We start from the raw sequence: 22,191 nt of genomic DNA, 5'->3' as shown, positions 1-22,191 counted from the left end.
GCGAAAAGGAAATTAACCTTGTATATCTCCAAAGATAAACTTTGAACAGCCTGTCACATAGTAGGGAACAGCTGATTATTATCATTATTTGAATGAATTATCTATTGATGAAGCCACAATGTGATAACCTTTGTAAATGTACACACGGAGAGCTGTCGTAAGTTCCCTATTTTGTGTTTTAGCTGTTATAAAATATCTCACATTACACATATATATATATATATATATATATATATATATATATACACATATCGTACTTTGTGTCTACACTTTTCAAACGCCATTGTGCGTCATGCCAATCACCACGTAATGTGGTGCGTGTATATCGCCGATCAGAGTCTTGCTCAGCTCATCAGTATTGCGCAATTCTAAAGCCCTCGCCGCCGCACGCTCTATGCCTTTTGTCTTCAATGGGGTCAAGAGCAATGCTCATTAGCATCTTAAATGCTCTACAACGGAAGCGGAGTCTCGATCTGGCCAGCCTTTTGTCAAGGCCCTCTCGCTGTATGGTGAAGAAAGCCCAAATGTAGCTGAGTGGGGTTGCGCGCTGGCGCGGTGGGCTGGGCTCGCTTCGCTCGCTTCGCTCGCCCATTACAGCGAGAGGGCCTTGACAAAAGGCTACGATCGGACAAGAACAATAGGTGCAAAGCGCACCGTAAAGTCGATGGTTGGAAAAAAAAAATTGTAACGGAAAAAAAAATGTCTCAAAGCAACCGTGATTTGGGACACTTTTACTAATTTTTCACACTGAAATTTTCTGAACAGATAAATAAAACACCAAGGAATCATTATCCGTCATAAAATAACTTCCCTCTTTGACCCGAGTAGTGCATCCCCTTCATCTCTGGCTCATTACAGGAAAACTCCACGTGCGACATAGTACTCATTGTGAGAGAGCGCCACACCGAATAGACGTCACCTAATAGGTTGCAGCGTGAAAAGCTTAAACTTCTTTAGACGAGCATGGGATCATTTTCTTTCTTTCTTTCTTTCTTTCTTTCTTTCTTTCTTTCTTTCTGTCTGTCTGTCTTTCTTCCTTCCTTTCTTTCTTTCTTTCTTTCTTTCTTTCTTTCTCTACGTAAAATAAAGAGAATATGTGCGGAATCAAACACAAAATCCTTACGTTTTGTTTTCCCGTTACCCGACTATTGCAATAATGTCGAAAGATAACTTTACAACGAGAAATGACAGTGTTTGAGACAGAAAAAACAACAACAAAAAACGGGAAATAAAGATTTGTTGGATTTTACTTTCATCACTGGGTAATACTGTTCCGTAGAATCTTTGGTTAGAGGGATTTAGCATTGCGTGCTGGCCAACGCGGCTCTAGCTGAAAGTCAGGGGATCGCGGTGATCGAACAGCAATTACTCGTTTACCTTCCTGTATATCAAAACATCCTTTGAACTAGTGCGTATTGAAAGTAACGTGTAAAGGATGGAGAAAAAGACAGTTTGTTTTGAACAAAACAAGCACAAGTGTGATGATGGCACAATACCAATATACACACTGTCTCGAATAAAGAGAATCAGGCGCTAGTGTAGGGCCTATTTTCATACCCATGGGGACTTATCAAATTAAACAAGTACCAACTTGCACCAAAATGACGAGAACGCTAAATACAGAATTTCCGATCACCTTCGTAAATTTGAACCGAACCCGTTATCGCGAATTACGGCAAATTGCATGACATCGATCAAAACAACTCGTGACTATATCTGTTCGATCTGAAATTGAAATTAGCCTCCTACACTCTTAAAAAGAAAAGGGTAAATCAACATTTAAAAGGGCTGAGGAGTGACAACGTTTTTAAGGTAATGTTACATTCACCCTATCTATCCAGCTGAATCCAACGTTAGATGTGCTAGATACAGCTAGAAAAAGGGTGAATACAACATTTTGAAAACGCTGTCGCTCCTCGCCCCTTTTAAAACGCTGTTTTACCCTTTTCTTTTTAAGAGTGTAATGCTACGTGTTTTGGTTGAGCAACCGCCTCGACAGACCAACGGACATTATGCGCAATATGTAATCATACAGCCAACTTCACTTTCAGATTGTGTACGTGGCGGTTGTCGCAAAGCGAATAACTTTGGAGCTGTATTTCTTTATTTATTTATCTATCTTTTTATGGCATTCAGTTACATATATATACCTTCCATTCAATCCTAGATTGGAACTACTTTCTCGATGTTTTCCTCTCTATCTGTCTTTCGGTATATGCAATGCTGAATTTCGTGTAGGATATTTTCTGCTATTACTTTTCGAACAAGAATCCGCCTTAGGGCTGGGTTCCACTACCGATCAAATCTGCATGTTATGATCTATAGTCCGACAGAGTGTTAAAAATATCGTGTATAGGAGGAAGCCAAAACCAATGTCGATCAAGGTAGATCGATCACATCCAGATCGATTCCGATCACGTCCTTGTCGAGAGAGATTGGCAGTGGGAATCCATCGTTTCCATACTTGACTTCATGTATAATTGCTATTACAGGGCCTACAGTTCGGGACATAGAGTCAAACTTTCGTTTTATAGGCCTATGCTGATGGTATTACGCGTGCATTGATACATAATAAAAGCATTTCCTTCCTTTGTACGTTAGCGTGGGGACGATTAGTGAAGTTCACCACGACAATAATGAAAGGCTTGACCGTCAAAAGAAAGATGACCCTTTCCCAGGAACAATGAAAGCAGTGTCCAGCTGTCTTGAAAGACACCATCCTGGCGGAACAATACAAGAAGAATCGAATAAGACACGCTGATTCAACAACACACACAACGAGACTCGTTTTAGACACAGCTCGCAGAGGGTGCGCTCGCTTGTGAGTTGGGGTATCCCTCTTGCCAACTAGCTAAGAAATCATGTAAGCCATTTTAATAGTGTAAAATTTGTATGAATTTTACATACTAATTTTGGTGCAAACACCACACATCACGAACAGCTTCTTAGTGTAACTGATTAGGCCTATGATAACACAAGCAGTTGTATGGGCATAGTATTCGCGCTGTTACGTCACTGATAGGCAATCACGGGACGGATACACTGATTTGGTCTATCAACAAACATCAATTAGAAAAGCTATCTTTTTCGATTCTCTGATTAGATAGAATGATGTGGAATCGGGTTCTTTAGTGTGATCACTGTATAACAAAGGTAAGATTATATGCCTAACTAAGATTTGACTCATTTCAAAAGAGCGCGTACCCTTATGTGATCCCCAAAATTCATAAAGAAAGGGGGAATGGAGTAGGGGATATAATAGGCTTTACCAAACATGCCAAATGGAGCAGCATCGCGCTGTCGACGATGCTTTTAACACATATCCGAAATCATTAATTTTCCTTCAAAATATATGCAGCTGAGAGTGATCAATTTCACTAACATAAAAGTCTTAATCTCATTTCGTTCTGTCCCTTCTTTTTCATTAATAGAAACTATAATGATGAACAAGGATTCAAATCCTTAGGTTGTGGCATTTCTATTGCGTTTGACGGTTAAATTGCGGTATTGTGAAGGTTTCCAATTGACAGGACACATAATTCGCTGTAATTTAGATCAGCTGTAGAACGCGGGCATCCAATATTGATCATTATTTTAAGAAATATTTGTGAAAGATCGTGAAGATATCTTACGATACTCAAATTTACATAATCATACTACCAAATACCCAACGTCGAAGAGCTCTGCAAACTTCATAGTTGTGTTGATGATATTAAGCGATGGTCTCGCGATAATCATTTGAAATTGAATTCTGATAAATCAGAATTGTCAGGCGGGCTAGTTTTCTCACAAAAATTCATCTCCCAGTCCGTCAGAGATCTAGGAGTTATGGTAGATAAGCATCTGAACTATAAAAAACAACAACAAACGAACAAATGAAATAACACACACATTAAGAACTCATGTCGTTCTGCTGCTTCAGGGGTATTTGTAAAAATACATTATTAATATCCGTAAGTTATCGGAGCAGTCTTCCACCGAACGTCTAATTCACGCATTTGTTACTTCTCATCTTGACTACTGCAATTTCCTTCTTGTTGGTCTCCCTGCTTCGAGTATTGCACCAAATTCAAAATTCAAAATACAGCTGCAAGGCTTGTAACCCTGACCAAAACATCTGACCAAATTACTCCAGTTATCCAATCCCTCCACTGGCTCCCCATACATCAACGTATCACCTTTAAAATCATCCTTATTGTTTACAAGATGAATATTATGGATTAATCTTACCTCCCTTCCGCTCCTCCACTTCAGCCTGTTCTCTCTCTTCTCTCCAATTATCACGTGGTCCCGCACATACCCGCTATGGTGATATAGGACCTTTTCTGTATTTCCCCACCCCTTTGGAATAAACTCCCTCTCTATATTCGTATAGCTGAAAGTGTTGATATGTTCAAATCATTGTTGAAAACTTGTCTGCTTACTCAATCCTAATCTTGTTGTTGTTGTTGTTATGTACATAATGCTGTATCTTAATTATACCTCAATATCTTTAATGTATATATCGGGCATCCTTTCTCTTTATAAGATTATTGGTGCTGTTCGTTATTCCCAGGTTCGCTATTCCGAAGGGTCATTAATCTGAAACGCACAAATTTCCTATACCGAGGTTCGTTAATCCGAAAATGAAAAAGGGTTCGTTAATCCGAACATTGCGTTATTCCGACGGTTCGTTATTCCGGAGATTCGTTAGATTGAAAATGAAATTCGGAACAACGAAGCTTCGGAAAAACGAATCTTCGGACTAAAGAGTCTTGTGAATAACGAACCTTCGGAATAATGAGCTGTTACCAAGATTATTGGGCATTTGCAGGTTGATGTGCGATGCGTTGTAATGTGCTGGATTGTAAGCAAAAGTAAATATGTTATTTTTTCTTAATTGATCAACTTCATGTACATTAAGTGTAGAGAGTTATATACGCCTACGCATGATCATCTTGATCTCAGTGGCCTCAAAAAAAAAAAAGGCGAATTATCTATCTATGCCGAAAAATAAACGTATGGCTCATCCTGCATGATTTAGAAAATGAAATAAAGTCTCATCCACAGTTACAAAATAAGGAGATGCAGTTGAAAATAAAACAAAATGACCGGATTTCACAGCACACTCACCCGAAAGAGGAATACATATCACACACGAAACCGCTTTCATCAATATTGGAGCATTGTACTATACATGGTGAATGTATGCTTTGCGTAAATCCAGTTTCCGAACACAAAAGCTATACTCTTGATAGCTTAGTCAGGGGAGCACAATTGACTGAAAAAAAAAATCATATCAATGAGATATTTCAACAGACTAAATAGAGAAATCACAGGCCTGCTTCTTAAAGAGTTAGTATTGATATTATACACTCGATTTATTTAGTGCTCCACTGTGAATCGAGCGTAAAAATACAGTTTTGGTTATTGCTGAAAGCAAAACAGAAGAACACTTCGAATCGCAGCGTTTATGATTATATCATTATGCTTTACTTTAATGTAGCTTGTAGATACATGCATAGTACTTCCCGTGTCCGAGGCACGAGGATAGAGGTCATGAACTTCATGTCCAGTTTTATCATTTTTAGTATGTCAGTGTAGTTCATTCTTTTAATGCTAGATTTCATCAGCCCCCTCCCCCCATGTTGAGTCTGATAATACCCGCCTTCACGATGTGCAAAATAGCGCGTTACTGAACATGCTCCAATACTCGAGGGTTTTTTTCCAACTTCTCAGACAAAAGAGCGTACACGCGAGGATTGTACACTTTTTGGTTCAGACGCTCCAGCCACCCTCGGAAAGTTGAGGGTTGTTGTTTTTTTTTTTTTTTTTTTTGCAACCGTTCACACGTACAGAAAATAACCCGCTAATTGCCAATCGATGAAACTATTGTTCTCATTGTGCCTCACAGTGGTGTGGAGAGCACGCTGTTGTTAATGATGAGAATAAAAGAACTCAATCAAGTTTCTAAACCCGACCGTTCAAGTACTGCCGGGGCAAATACCGCGCTCATTCAGAAATATCAGCAAGATTTCTGAGGTTATGCATCGCGCTACTGGTTCGCACTAATTTTCTGTTGTGTGTGTGTGTGTGTGTGTGTGTGTGTGTGTGTCCACATGTGCAAAAGACTGGAGTTTGCTAAAGGGTAACAAAAATTGAGTTCTGTAACATGCTGATTTGTGTACGTGTGAACCCCCTATTACAGGTATGTTGTAAGACTTTTGTTGGACTTTCCTACAAAAGGAGGTTTGATTCTAGCCTGCTCGCTTGCTGTGTTCTATCATTTATTTTGCAGTAACGTGTCTGTTTGTATTGCTGGTATGCCATACGGAATATTGTACCATGAATCCACCTTCCTGGGGACCGTTTCATGAAACTTTTTGTCAGTGATTTACACTGACAACTGTTAAAAGCTACTGAAATCCTTGCGTCTGATTGGCTGATGGCAAATTTGTCGGTGAAAACCTCCGACGAACTCGTTGATGAAACGAACGGCATAATTCTATTAAAATGTCGCCTTATCTTGGCTTCTTTAACAGTAAAAAAAAACCACACGTTGAACAGTATTGGTGTATTACACATTAATGTTAACACTAAAACAAAACAAAGGGGTTATTCGTCGCTTCATACTTACAATCAAATCACGTGTCAAAAAAAAAAAATGATGATATAAAAAAGGTCCCGAATGCCGAAGAAAATATCGCTTTCCTAGATGCCGCTGCAACAAGCTGAAGTTTATAGTGTAAGAGCTATACCTACCCAATTACACAACAGTAGGCCTACATAATATCATGGCAACATATATTGAAACTTCTTTCGATCTCACACTCATAAAATCTGCGTACCACTGCGTGTGAAAATTAGAATGAACATCACGGAAATATCAACTGAGAAGTTCTTCTAGATACTTCTTCCCGACTTGGCGATCATCAAACAGTAAAAGACGTGACTATTAATCTATTTGTATCGAATGTAAACTGTTTACTGTAAACGAAAAAAACTATACGGAGTGCCTCCTCCGTTTATTGTCTTTGCCGTAACCATGGAGCTACTACGAAACCAAACAAGAAGCACGCATGATGGACGGCGCGTTTCATTGAACTTGATAACCACGTGTTTCGCACTTCGGCACAGATGCACTGCGCGAAACGTAGCGATTACCGTACTTGTGGCGGACATACTGACTTTGGTCAAGGAATGAAAATGGAATATATTAAGAAAAATATTATGATATTGAAATACCGACATCATGAAAATGTTTGAAAACAACGAATGATTATGGAGTATAGAAATGAAAATGCCAAACAAAGATTTTCATTCGCTCATAGGGAAGCTCTCTAGAAGAGATGAAAGCATCTCCCCTCGTATGGCAGTATAAGTTTCCCCAACAAGCTGATGTTAGTGAGGTGTACACCAGGGCTCGACACTAACGGTGGCTCGGTGGACCGGGGCCACCAAAATCGCACGTCGGGCCACCAAAAAAGTCGGATGTTTGCCTTTACTTTTGGAAATGGACAGCGGTAACAGTCGACTCCGTATAAGATGCTAAAATAAATGTCAGATGTTGTTTTTATTTTTGGAAATGAATAACGGTAATATTCGACTCCGTACGGTACTAAAATAAATGTCGGATGTTTGCTTATACCAAGGATGCTTATACTTTTCGATTTGAATAATGGTAAGATTCAGCTCCGTACGGTGCTAAAATTAATGTCAGAAATTCGATTTTGCGTTCGGAAATGAATAACAGTAATATTCGACTCCGTACGGTGATTAAATAAATATCGTATGTTTGCTTTGACGTTCGAAAATGACTACTAATGATATACAACTCCGTACGATGATAAAATAAATGCCGGGTATTTGCTTATGCGTTTGAAAGTAAATAGCAATAACATTCAGCTCTGAGAGATGTTAATATAAGTGTCGGAAATTTGCTTTGACGTTCGGAAATGAATAACAATGATATTGAACTCCGTACGATGATAAAATAAATGCCGGATGTTTTCTTTCAAGCTCTGGATTTGTGGAAAGATAATAATGTACGTTCATCACTTTTTTTTTCATGATTCATTCAAGAATTTCGGGAGTCTGACAGCCATCGGATCTCGTTACGATGTTTTTGTATTGTTTACAGACAAGTATGGTAAACATGAGAGCAAGGCTTCATAGAAGATGAATTACCCTGGTGGCAATCATTGAACGACAATTTCAATTCAATGGGCAATCGTTGGGACCACTCGCGATGTTAGAAAAAATAAACACCTCAGCATCGAGCAATTTCTATTATTGAATGGGCAATCGTCGGGACGATGTGCGACGTTTCAAACTCATACCAAACGGTGATTTAAGTTCAATGGGCAAGCCTAGGGACGATGCGCGACGCTTTAACAATTACTAAACGCGTCTCTGACCAGTGATTCAAGTTGAATGGACAATCGTCGGGACGATAAGTGCGACGTTTGAACAATTATGGATTAACAAACTCGCCACGGAACGGTGATTTAAATTCAATGGCCAATCGTCGGGACGATGAGCGACGCGAAACCATCACCAAAACCTTTACAAAACGGTTAGTCAAGTTGAATACGCAGTCGTCGGGGACGATGTGCGACGTTTGAACAATCACTGAAACGCTTCGCCGATCGACAAAAGACCTCCTTAATTGATTAGTCGCGACGAAAAGAGACGACTTCGTTCCGACTCGTCGGAACCATCTTTTGTTGATATTTATAATGAGCCAAAAAGAGCGCAGTAATGAGCACATGAGGCCCAAAATTTGGATCGTCGGGGACGATTGGCGACGATCTTTTGTCTCATATCGTCGCGACGAAGATATCTCCCTAACACAGTTTTTCTGTTGTGCCTTAATGTGCAGGTACTCGTTGCTAAGTGACACGCCGACAGACCGTCTGGAGTGTGTAAAGCACTAGTATTGTGTACATTATGTGTACGAGTATGTGTGTGTGTGTGTGTGCCTGCTATATATTCTCAATCATGAATCGTGTGTAAGTGTGCATTGATTTTGAATGTGGGGTACACGCGCGGTGTTTACAAACGAAGGAAGGAGGCACGAGAGTTTATGCTGACTGGTATCACTTTGTAAACATGTAGAAGGCTAAAGAAACATCATCAAATCCTTCACGATGGCGATGGAAAAGCAGAATGTCCTGAAGGAAACCCACCACAGATCCGTAACGGCGTTGGGATACCACCCTTTACGTCGTGAAATTATCGCCGGTTTCGAAGGTACAGTATAGTAGAGGTTTTTATTTAGTCCCAGGTGTATATATTGATGTCAGTTTTACATCCCACGAGTTGATTTGCAAACGTTAACGTTCGTTTTGACGTTAGCTTAGAAATTAATTTTAGCAACTCTGTTGTCATTGACTATTCTCTAACTGGCACTCTTACTTAGTCGGCTACGTCTCGGCAAAATCGTGAAATAGGCCCCACCGCAGTGCGCGTGCACCCGTGCGATGCTATGCTGTGGAAATCGGCCCCACCGCCGTATCAGTTCGGGAAACCCACTCACAAGGGGGGCCCCTCCTTATAAGTAACCTGTCCCCCTTATTAGTAACCCCGTCCCCCTTATAAGTAACCCCCGGGGCACCCCTTATAAGGAGTCTCCACGCTTTTTTGCAATGCAACACGAAAATGAAAGGACTGCGGCAATTCGCTTGATTATGTCCATAAAGCTTCACAAGTTTCCTAGTTACTCACGAAATTTGAGCAAAATCGGTTTGAGGCATCATATCTAAAATCATGGATTTAAATGCGATGTCAAACGACCCATGCGAATGCTGAAATGCGAGCGATTACTGGCGTGAGTGTCGCCAGGCGCGGCGGCGCGGCAATGCTTGAGTGCAGACGTGGCGACCGAGTACGGTACTCAGTCGCCATGTCTGCACTCAAGCATTGCCGCGCCGCCGCGCCTGGCGACACTCACGCCAGTAATCGCTCGCATTTCAGCATTCGCATGGGTCGTTTGACATCGCATTTAAATCCATGATTTTAGATATGATGCCTCAAACCGATTTTGCTCAAATTTCGTGAGTAACTAGGAAACTTGTGAAGCTTTATGGACATAATCAAGCGAATTGCCGCAGTCCTTTCATTTTCGCGTTGTATTGCAAAAAAGCGTGGAGACTCCTTATAAGGGGTGCCCCGGGGGTTACTTATAAGGGGGACGGGGTTACTTATAAGGGGGACGGGTTACTTATAAGGAGGGGCCCCCCTTGTGAGTGGGTTTTCCGAACTGGTATGCATCTCGCGTAAACCCCGTTTGGTGGGGCCGTATTCACGAGTATTATACTGTGGAAGAAAGCCCCACCGCCGTGCTTATCTACCGATGAACGCCACACGGTGGGGCTGAATTCACGAGTATCAACAGGCGAGCCGCCGTAGTATTTGTACGGATACGCAGTGGTGGGGCCTATTTCACGAGTATGCCCGTCTCTAACCATGGTTAGTTCTATAACACCTAACTTTTAGACTTTGCCGGGATCTATAGACACTACTTTTGTAATTAGACACAGCTACTTCTTTTATTACTAATAACTTTACTAGTAATGTTAGTTGTTTTTTTTTTTAAAGCCATATGGCATATCAATGGTCTGAAATCAAACAAAGGTAACGTTACAAGCTATTTATTACTAATATTATTAACGTTAGTATTACAGAGCTAGTTCAATGATCCAAACTAAAAGTTAAAACCCAAAACAAGGAGGACATTGAACATGTATGGTCTTTCTTCAGATCATCACTGTGCAAGATTCTGGATGATATTGACATTGTACCTTCAAGGATTATGAAAGGAAGGAAATTTCTAACTTGGTTTTCCTAACTACACGCGGCGTGCAGCCGCTGTCGCAAAGCGACAGCGGCTGCACGTCTACCCTCTTGTAGACGCAGGGATGCCAAGTTCAAAAAAATTTTATGAGTGAGATTTTCATGACTCGGCATCTCGGCATGCAAATGTGCGCGTGAGCGAGGGTGTGGGAGTGGTTTGTCCCCCCTGTGACCTCCCATGGTAGGGAGCTTTTTCAATTTTTAGCTCTTAATGGTGCGATCAGGTGCATACTTATTAGTGACTATCTTTTACTTATTTTGAAAGACAAAAGGGAAATAGACCTTCGATTGCTACTATCACTGTAATCTTTTGAGCTATGCTCGTTTAGGCCCAAGTTGCAGACTTCGCCTGATGCGTGAGAAAAGTGGGTGTCATGCGTGAGATCGTGAGATGGCCCCTAAATGCTTGAATCTCACGCAGAATGCGTGAGACTTGGTAGCTCTGTAGACGTCATTTTCAGCTGTGGGTGTACATTTCCTTCAAGTTCATGAATATCTAGATTTATTGTAATAGATTGAAATTACCGGTATAAGGAATCCCCATAGTGTACAGTATGATTTCATTCAATAGTCGGTATGTAATTTAAAAAAAAAAAAAAATTACGTCAAAAACCCACCAAAATCCGTGATTAAAATCAGGTCTGTAAGTGTCCGTATTGCTGCACTCCTCATCTTCTGCGTGTTATTTGAATGGCAATCACTCTCGTATACTACAATGTAGCGAGTCAGAAAAGTTCATAGACCCTCTATGACCTAGTCGCCCGGACTAGGTCATGACCTTGTTGGAGCGAAGTGACGCAGCAAAGGTCAGATCATGATAGCAGCACGCGCGGAAATACATGTACGTAGCAGACGACAAGCTTTATGTAACAAACAAAACGCACGGGCGTACGTAAAATGTTACCACGGTGCTTCCGGTTGAGTGTTCGTGGTAGTTTGTTGATTTTGTGAATCATCGCACAATTCACTCCGAAAAATTCAACAATAAGGTCTGGACACCAACAAAACACCAAATTCAACACAACCATCAGCAAAATACGATGTAGGTGAGTGGTAAAAATCATCTTACTGTTAAAATCAAACAAAATACAAGACATTTTATGTGATTTTGCTGTCAAAAGCATCGATCTTTTACAACGCTTAAACACTAGTATATGTCAGACTCCTGTGCGAAGCACTGCGGTCTGGTCAGGCTAGATGGTTTTCCCATAGTTTGAAACGCATGGTCAGGAGGAAGAAGAGACTCTACAGAAGAACAAAGATAACTCAAAGCCCTGAAGGCAAGAAGGGTGCTTGGAAAAAGTACACATAGTTCCAGAAAAAGTGTAAGAAATCATTCAAGGAGGCAGAAGAGAACTCCATCCTTTCCTCAGTACTCCAGGGGCTGGAAGAAAACAACCCAAAGCCATTTTGGAGATGTGTCATCTAAAAGGCAAGATCGCACTGGAATACCTGCATTGAAGCAAGCAGGAAACCTTGTACACGACAGCATGAGGCTCAACTCTTCCTCCATCAGTTTAAGTCAGTTTTCAGTCGCCAGACATTCACCCCTCCTGAAATGCCAATTGTCTAGGCCCCGAATAATCCAAGACCTACACATCACGGTTGCAGGTGTGGAAAAGCTGCTTAACAATCTTAACAAGCCTAGAACATCAACAAAGCAGCCGGTCCTGATCTGATACCCAACACCATATTGAAGGAGTGTGCAGCTGAACTTGCTCCTGGCCTCACTGCAATCTACAGGTCATCATTTAAAAGCACTGGGTCACTACCATCTGACTGGAGAGATGCACTTATTTCACCAGTCTTCAAAAAAGATGACATTCATCAACCCAGTAACTACAGCCCAGTCTCCCTTACGTCAGTTATAAGCAACTGGAGCACATTATATGCTGCCATATTTGTAAGCACCTTGAAGATAACAACATTCTATCCTCATCAAATCATGGCTTCAGATCTGGTCACTCCACTGAAACTCAACTCCTCACTATAGCGCATGATCTCTTGCTGACCCACAATAAAAAGACTCAGATGGACGTCAACATACTGGATTTTGAGAAGGCCTCTGACACCGTGCCCCATTCCCTCCTCCTTCACAAACTTCGCCTTTATGGTATAGAAGGCCCTATCCATCAATGGCTCTCATCATTTCTCACCAAAAGACAGATGAAGGTAGTAGTAGAAGGGGAACTCTCCGGCTCAGCAGCAGTCTCCTCTGGGGTACCGCAGGGAATGGTACTGGGCCCTCTACTCTTCCTATGTCACATAAATGACCTACCTGATGTGGTCAAATCCCAGGTCTGTATGTTCGCCGATGACTGTGTCCTGTACAGGCCAATCAGATCTCAACACGACCATGTCAGATTACAAGATGACCTGTACAGACTGACTCCATATGGCGTCATCACAGCTGGCAGCCCTTCTTCCTTCATCTTTTTTTGACACAAATCATTCATCACGATACAATCACACTACTGTAGTACACTAGTTTGGCAAGGCAGCACGTAAACGCGTATTGTCATGAAACAATTGCGCGCTCAACTGCTATACGTACTGTACACTGTACTAGTAAACATGCGCGCGTTGTGCAGACTCAATACATAAAAGACAAGGTAGGTAGAATCTACAGCCTTGGTCTGATCAGGTATATGTCCTGATCAGAACAAAAGGATGTTTACCTTACGTTCTTAGGTGTGTGTCTTGTTCTGGTCTATTGTGAGACATGGAGACGGATATCAAACATTCAACGTTACCTAGTAATTCTATAACCCTAACCCAACCTTAAACTCTATAATAATGTAACATTGTGGTTTTTGCTAAAACAAAAGGAAAGAAAGATTTCTAAGAATGAAAAATTAAAACAAAAAGTAACATAAAAATACATTTTCTGGAAAATGAGTCACCCTGCGTCATTCAGGAAGTCCAATCCTTCCGGTCACATTCTCCACTTTTACTTGCCAAATTTGGGCATAATGTCCACTCTCTGCCCTCCTTGGGTCAAGCTATGACCTCATAGCCAGACATAGCCCTCCACCCAAACAAAGTGGCAGTAAAAGTGACGTAGAACTGTGCGTCAGTGGATTGGAATTTAAAGTTAAAATATATCTTTGGGAACGGTCGTAAACCCAATAAATAGCGAAGTTTTCCTCTCCTCACTTCATACTGGAATCTTTGACAACGAAGAAGCAGCAAGATATTGTGAAGCAGAGCGAGTGATCGGGAGTCAGCTATCTTTGTCTCCGGCAGGGGTAAGTTATCTTCTTTGTCTTAGCTTAAACTGTGAAGTCTAGTTCAAGTCTAGTATGTTGTCCAGATAGTGTTAGGATTATCTATGAGCTGCTGCTTGCGCTATAGATCAGTGATAACAGTGTTGCTATTTCAAATAGAGTTGAAATAGGGATCCTCTGTTATGTTGAACAGAGTGATGCGAATGTGCATGGGCACATCATGAGATTTCATTGTCGTTCATATATATCTGACTTCTGAAACGTATGGCTCAAACCTGCCTCAGACTCAGATTGGTTGATACGGCATTGTTTATCGGTTATCGAGCTCCTACATTATGTGAGTGGACGTTGAGTTGAGTTGAGTTGACAAATAGGAAGAACTTGTTAGAAAGCTGGTTAAAAGATAGACTTGACAATTTGGAGATGTATTCCTGCTTTCACAACATCTTGATTGGTGACATTGTGTGTGTGACGACATTGTGGAGTAAACACTCGTGAATGTAACGTTCTAGTCATATTGGAGTATGCACTGGCTAGGAACCCCCCCCCCCCCTCTCTCTCTCTCTCTCTCTCCTTCTTCTCCTTCTTCTTCATTCTTCCTCCTAATTCCTTTCCCTATTTCCATATCTTGCCTATTGAAGATGATAGGAGTGCTTAACGGTATAAGGTCCGGTATTGAATGTATACTGGAGGTTCTTTGAACAAATTGAATCTTGCTTTATTATGTTGAGTTGTTTGAGAGATCACTGAGATATCAATATCTATACTTTGAAGTTTGATTCATGTTGATTCTTTGATATCTGTTAATTACATTTGCTAATCATTCTGCTTTAAATGCATTACTCTGATTTAGCAAGACATCTATGAATTCAAGAGCAGTGTAGAACAATTCATTCAAGCAAGAAACACTGTGACGTCAAGATTCTAGAAAACAGAGCAAATTCACTTTAACCTAGTGAACGGACTTTGGACCTAAGGTCATTCAATCCTCTCTGGTCAGTGAGAGAGCATTCTTGACACATTTACGACCTATAGGAGCTTTCACATAGAAACACCTGTTAGAGAACAGTAGAGCTACAGTTACGCCAATATAAACGCTTTCACATCGGAGTCTGTATCAGAACTTCTGACATAAAGTTAACTCTTTGGACTGTATAGAGAGACCTAATGCGAATTAGAGATTTGCCATTGTAAATATGTACTTATAATGGAATAGCTATAATCACGCAGTTGAAACAATTACTCAATGAGCATAGCATGAACTATCAGAATTAACAATTCACTGTTGGAATTGAATGTCAATAATCAATGACTATGTGCCAATTACAAGTTGCAGAAATTATGCTAATGAATGTCGATACAGAATGTATAACGATGCAATGATGCAACAAATCATCACGAATAAGAGTGAACACAACTGCAATAAGACTGTGTATGCTATATTAATGAACTTCATTCATTCATTCATTGATTATACAATGTACTCATGATCCCTTGTACATAATGTTTACATCTTTCAGGGTTTGGGTTCAGTTTGATGATCAGAACCTGCGAATAATAAAGAACACCCGTAACCAACATAGCGAGTCCCGGCTCCATTTGTTGTCGTTACAAAAAAATTGGCGTCACGGACAGGATCGCAGTTCACTGGTCATCGACAGCCCCCCTCGCCGGAGACATGATGGAGAAATCAGCAGAAATCGAGGTGTTGAACGGAAGTAAGCTGAAGACGGAACGGGTGGAAGAACGGTCATGTTCATGGTCTCTGGCCGTGTCTATTCAACTGTAAGGAAGCAAAAGCGTTCAGTCGCAGTTGTTGAGGAGTGAGATGCCTCAACATTACCAAATGGACTCGTTCTCCTACCTACTTTCGTAAGGGTGCCCTCCTCGGGAAGAGCTCCTGTCCAGATGGTAAACTTCAGCAACAGCGACATCCAGCTTCAAGGACGCCGACTGGTCTTCTGGAACTATCTTCAGGCAATCCCGATTCATCTGGCGAGCGTAATGCTGTTTTGAGAGGATACGTGTGGTTCCTCCTATGGCCTCAGTTGGATATTGAGGATGATGCCCAGATGCGATGACGGAGAACTTGGAGATAGCTTAGGAGCCCTGACGTCCCCAGAGCAGTCGTGTATAGGTGACAACCCGGACGTCAACTACCGGAACAACAGCGACCGCGTGCCTGTGGCTGATGACGGCGAAGCAGTCATCATGAGGGAGGACGACCTCCCTGCTTTGGAAAAAGCAGGGGAGCGCCCAGACGATGGACCAGAGTCAGCTCCACTCCCAAGGCGCTCGGCTAGGCTGCAGGGAAAGCCGCCGCCAACCGTCACTGAGGAGATTCTCGCAGATGTTAGCAAGTCGCACTTGCTACTACTTACTCTACTTTCGGGTAGAAATTAAGTGTCTCATTAATTGATATTAGATAATTATGTTTATTGGTATGTTGTCAGGGATGCCAACATGAAGCAGGGGAGAGTGTAACATTGTGGTTTTTGCTAAAACAAAAGGAAAGAAAGATTTCTAAGAATGAAAAATTAAAACAAAAAGTAACATAAAAATACACTTTCTGGAAAATGAGTCACCCTGCGTCATTCAGGAAGTCCAATCCTTCCGGTCACATTCTCCACTTTTACTTGCCAAATTTGGGCATAATGTCCACTCTCTGCCCTCCTTGGGTCAAGCTATGACCTCATAGCCAGACATAGCCCTCCACCCAAACAAAGTGGCAGTAAAAGTGACGTAGAACTGTGCGTCGGTGGATTGGAATTTAAAGTTAAAATATATCTTTGGAAAGGGTCCTAAACCCAATAAATAGCGAAGTTTTCCTCTCCTCACTTCATACTGGAATCTTTGACAACGAAGAAGCAGCAAGATATTGTGAAGCAGAGCGAGTGATCGGGAGTCAGCTATCTTTGTCTCCGGCAGGGGTAAGTTATCTTCTTTGTCTTAGCTTAAACTGTGAAGTCTAGTTCAAGTCTAGTATGTTGTCCAGATAGTGTTAGGATTATCTATGAGCTGCTGCTTGCGCTATAGATCAGTGATAACAGTGTTGCTATTTCAAATAGAGTTGAAATAGGGATCCTCTGTTATGTTGAACAGAGTGATGCGAATGTGCATGGGCACATCATGAGATTTCATTGTCGTTCATATATATCTGACTTCTGAAACGTATGGCTCAAACCTGCCTCAGACTCAGATTGGTTGATACGGCATTGTTTATCGGTTATCGAGCTCCTACATTATGTGAGTGGACGTTGAGTTGAGTTGAGTTGACAAATAGGAAGAACTTGTGAGAAAGCTGGTTAAAAGATAGACTTGACAATTTGGAGATGTATTCCTGCTTTCACAACATCTTGATTGGTGACATTGTGTGTGTGACGACATTGTGGAGTAAACACTCGTGAATGTAACGTTCTAGTCATATTGGAGTATGCACTGGCTAGGAACCCCCCCCCCCCTCTCTCTCTCTCTCTCTCTCTCCTTCTTCTCCTTCTTCTTCATTCTTCCTCCTAATTCCTTTCCCTATTTCCATATCTTGCCTATTGAAGATGATAGGAGTGCTTAACGGTATAAGGTCCGGTATTGAATGTATACTGGAGGTTCTTTGAACAAATTGAATCTTGCTTTATTATGTTGAGTTGTTTGAGAGATCACTGAGATATCAATATCTATACTTTGAAGTTTGATTCATGTTGATTCTTTGATATCTGTTAATTACATTTGCTAATCATTCTGCTTTAAATGCATTACTCTGATTTAGCAAGACATCTATGAATTCAAGAGCAGTGTAGAACAATTCATTCAAGCAAGAAACACTGTGACGTCAAGATTCTAGAAAACAGAGCAAATTCACTTTAACCTAGTGAACGGACTTTGGACCTAAGGTCATTCAATCCTCTCTGGTCAGTGAGAGAGCATTCTTGACACATTTACGACCTATAGGAGCTTTCACATAGAAACACCTGTTAGAGAACAGTAGAGCTACAGTTACGCCAATATAAACGCTTTCACATCGGAGTCTGTATCAGAACTTCTGACATAAAGTTAACTCTTTGGACTGTATAGAGAGACCTAATGCGAATTAGAGATTTGCCATTGTAAATATGTACTTATAATGGAATAGCTATAATCACGCAGTTGAAACAATTACTCAATGAGCATAGCATGAACTATCAGAATTAACAATTCACTGTTGGAATTGAATGTCAATAATCAATGACTATGTGCCAATTACAAGTTGCAGAAATTATGCTACTGAATGTCGATACAGAATTCATAACGATGCAATGATGCAACAAATCATCACGAATAAGAGTGAACACAACTGCAATAAGACTGTGTATGCTATATTAATGAACTTCATTCATTCATTCATTGATTATACAATGTACTCATGATCCCTTGTACATAATGTTTACATCTTTCAGGGTTTGGGTTCAGTTTGATGATCAGAACCTGCGAATAATAAAGAACACCCGTAACCAACATAGCGAGTCCCGGCTCCATTTGTTGTCGTTACAAAAAAATTGGCGTCACGGACAGGATCGCAGTTCACTGGTCATCGACAGCCCCCCTCGCCGGAGACATGATGGAGAAATCAGCAGAAATCGAGGTGTTGAACGGAAGTAAGCTGAAGACGGAACGGGTGGAAGAACGGTCATGTTCATGGTCTCTGGCCGTGTCTATTCAACTGTAAGGAAGCAAAAGCGTTCAGTCGCAGTTGTTGAGGAGTGAGATGCCTCAACATTACCAAATGGACTCGTTCTCCTACCTACTTTCGTAAGGGTGCCCTCCTCGGGAAGAGCTCCTGTCCAGATGGTAAACTTCAGCAACAGCGACATCCAGCTTCAAGGACGCCGACTGGTCTTCTGGAACTATCTTCAGGCAATCCCGATTCATCTGGCGAGCGTAATGCTGTTTTGAGAGGATACGTGTGGTTCCTCCTATGGCCTCAGTTGGATATTGAGGATGATGCCCAGATGCGATGACGGAGAACTTGGAGATAGCTTAGGAGCCCTGACGTCCCCAGAGCAGTCGTGTATAGGTGACAACCCGGACGTCAACTACCGGAACAACAGCGACCGCGTGCCTGTGGCTGATGACGGCGAAGCAGTCATCATGAGGGAGGACGACCTCCCTGCTTTGGAAAAAGCAGGGGAGCGCCCAGACGATGGACCAGAGTCAGCTCCACTCCCAAGGCGCTCGGCTAGGCTGCAGGGAAAGCCGCCGCCAACCGTCACTGAGGAGATTCTCGCAGATGTTAGCAAGTCGCACTTGCTACTACTTACTCTACTTTCGGGTAGAAATTAAGTGTCTCATTAATTGATATTAGATAATTATGTTTATTGGTATGTTGTCAGGGATGCCAACATGAAGCAGGGGAGAGTGTAACATTGTGGTTTTTGCTAAAACAAAAGGAAAGAAAGATTTCTAAGAATGAAAAATTAAAACAAAAAGTAACATAAAAATACACTTTCTGGAAAATGAGTCACCCTGCGTCATTCAGGAAGTCCAATCCTTCCGGTCACATTCTCCACTTTTACTTGCCAAATTTGGGCATAATGTCCACTCTCTGCCCTCCTTGGGTCAAGCTATGACCTCATAGCCAGACATAGCCCTCCACCCAAACAAAGTGGCAGTAAAAGTGACGTAGAACTGTGCGTCGGTGGATTGGAATTTAAAGTTAAAATATATCTTTGGAAAGGGTCCTAAACCCAATAAATAGCGAAGTTTTCCTCTCCTCACTTCATACTGGAATCTTTGACAACGAAGAAGCAGCAAGATATTGTGAAGCAGAGCGAGTGATCGGGAGTCAGCTATCTTTGTCTCCGGCAGGGGTAAGTTATCTTCTTTGTCTTAGCTTAAACTGTGAAGTCTAGTTCAAGTCTAGTATGTTGTCCAGATAGTGTTAGGATTATCTATGAGCTGCTGCTTGCGCTATAGATCAGTGATAACAGTGTTGCTATTTCAAATAGAGTTGAAATAGGGATCCTCTGTTATGTTGAACAGAGTGATGCGAATGTGCATGGGCACATCATGAGATTTCATTGTCGTTCATAAATATCTGACTTCTGAAACGTATGGCTCAAACCTGCCTCAGACTCAGATTGGTTGATACGGCATTGTTTATCGGTTATCGAGCTCCTACATTATGTGAGTGGACGTTGAGTTGAGTTGAGTTGACAAATAGGAAGAACTTGTGAGAAAGCTGGTTAAAAGATAGACTTGACAATTTGGAGATGTATTCCTGCTTTCACAACATCTTGATTGGTGACATTGTGTGTGTGACGACATTGTGGAGTAAACACTCGTGAATGTAACGTTCTAGTCATATTGGAGTATGCACTGGCTAGGAACCCCCCCCCCTCTCTCTCTCTCTCTCTCTCTCCTTCTTCTCCTTCTTCTTCATTCTTCCTCCTAATTCCTTTCCCTATTTCCATATCTTGCCTATTGAAGATGATAGGAGTGCTTAACGGTATAAGGTCCGGTATTGAATGTATACTGGAGGTTCTTTGAACAAATTGAATCTTGCTTTATTATGTTGAGTTGTTTGAGAGATCACTGAGATATCAATATCTATACTTTGAAGTTTGATTCATGTTGATTCTTTGATATCTGTTAATTACATTTGCTAATCATTCTGCTTTAAATGCATTACTCTGATTTAGCAAGACATCTATGAATTCAAGAGCAGTGTAGAACAATTCATTCAAGCAAGAAACACTGTGACGTCAAGATTCTAGAAAACAGAGCAAATTCACTTTAACCTAGTGAACGGACTTTGGACCTAAGGTCATTCAATCCTCTCTGGTCAGTGAGAGAGCATTCTTGACACATTTACGACCTATAGGAGCTTTCACATAGAAACACCTGTTAGAGAACAGTAGAGCTACAGTTACGCCAATATAAACGCTTTCACATCGGAGTCTGTATCAGAACTTCTGACATAAAGTTAACTCTTTGGACTGTATAGAGAGACCTAATGCGAATTAGAGATTTGCCATTGTAAATATGTACTTATAATGGAATAGCTATAATCACGCAGTTGAAACAATTACTCAATGAGCATAGCATGAACTATCAGAATTAACAATTCACTGTTGGAATTGAATGTCAATAATCAATGACTATGTGCCAATTACAAGTTGCAGAAATTATGCTACTGAATGTCGATACAGAATTCATAACGATGCAATGATGCAACAAATCATCACGAATAAGAGTGAACACAACTGCAATAAGACTGTGTATGCTATGTTAATGAACTTCATTCATTCATGTATTCATTGATTATACAATGTACTCATGATCCCTTGTACATAATGTTTACATCTTTCAGGGTTTGGGTTCAGTTTGATGATCAGAACCTGCGAATAATAAAGAACACCCGTAACCAACATAGCGAGTCCCGGCTCCATTTGTTGTCGTTACAATAATAAACCACCCTAATACTCATAATCATAGTAAATGACTGAAGGTACATCCCTAATAATTTAACCGACTCACATTTGCAACTGATGGGGGAAATATGACACTATGAATGTGTACACTGTAGGTGAGGGGAGCTAAGGGAAGTCTTGCCAGAATGCGTACCAGAGCGAATGTTATCTGCATCAGATCCAACCCATATTGTGACATTTCAGTGCAGGTTGATTCAGACACCTAGAAAGAAATGTGCTTCAATTTGTGCTTTGATAGTTCAAGGACATCTTTCATTGTTTCTTCTATCCAATCCAGATGGCTTCATCAAGATGTGGGAGGTGGAAGGTTACAAGCTGTCTGTGTCTAACCATGAACACCAGGGATGGGTGACAGCCTTTCTTTACTGGTAAGCTGATTTCTCAACAACAGGTTTACAAAATTAAAAGTTAAGAAAATTTAATAAAGGATAGATCTATGAATGAAGAGATCTAATGTTATAGTTACAACAGCAGTAATTTAATTTATCTGGAGGGTTATCATCTTGTACCTTTTGCACTAAGAATAGTACACTAGTAGTTAATTAGTTATTCTGAAACAAGTTCGTGGATTGCCCATATTTTGCGTGATATATTTGTGTGGCATGTCCTGTACAACAACAGACATCCCAGTTAAATTGATAATGAACATGTGTGTGCCAACTGTGCAT

General features: G+C 41.1%; 2 protein-coding genes across 2 annotated transcripts in view; one reads left to right on the top strand and one right to left on the bottom strand.

Annotated features, from left to right (window-relative positions):
• LOC140229722 (uncharacterized) overlaps window positions 1–22,191 on the bottom strand; it is a 78,244-nt gene that overhangs the window by 32,046 nt on the left and 24,007 nt on the right. The gene's annotated exons all lie outside the window — the stretch shown is intronic.
• The window catches only part of LOC140230093 (uncharacterized), a 48,614-nt gene continuing 35,531 nt past the window's right edge, over window positions 9,109–22,191 (top strand). Inside the window, exons 1-2 of the mRNA XM_072310300.1 lie at window positions 9,109–9,231; window positions 21,801–21,891. Coding sequence (XP_072166401.1) covers window positions 9,129–9,231; window positions 21,801–21,891 — 194 coding nt within the window. The 5' untranslated portion in view covers window positions 9,109–9,128. The remainder of the gene's footprint in view (window positions 9,232–21,800; window positions 21,892–22,191) is intronic.

Source organism: Diadema setosum, chromosome 6 (assembly GCF_964275005.1).
Source record: "Diadema setosum chromosome 6, eeDiaSeto1, whole genome shotgun sequence".
NCBI lineage: Eukaryota > Metazoa > Echinodermata > Echinoidea > Diadematoida > Diadematidae > Diadema > Diadema setosum.
The sequence above is the reverse complement of the archived record's forward strand: the minus strand, read 5'-3'. Positions and strand labels throughout refer to the sequence as shown.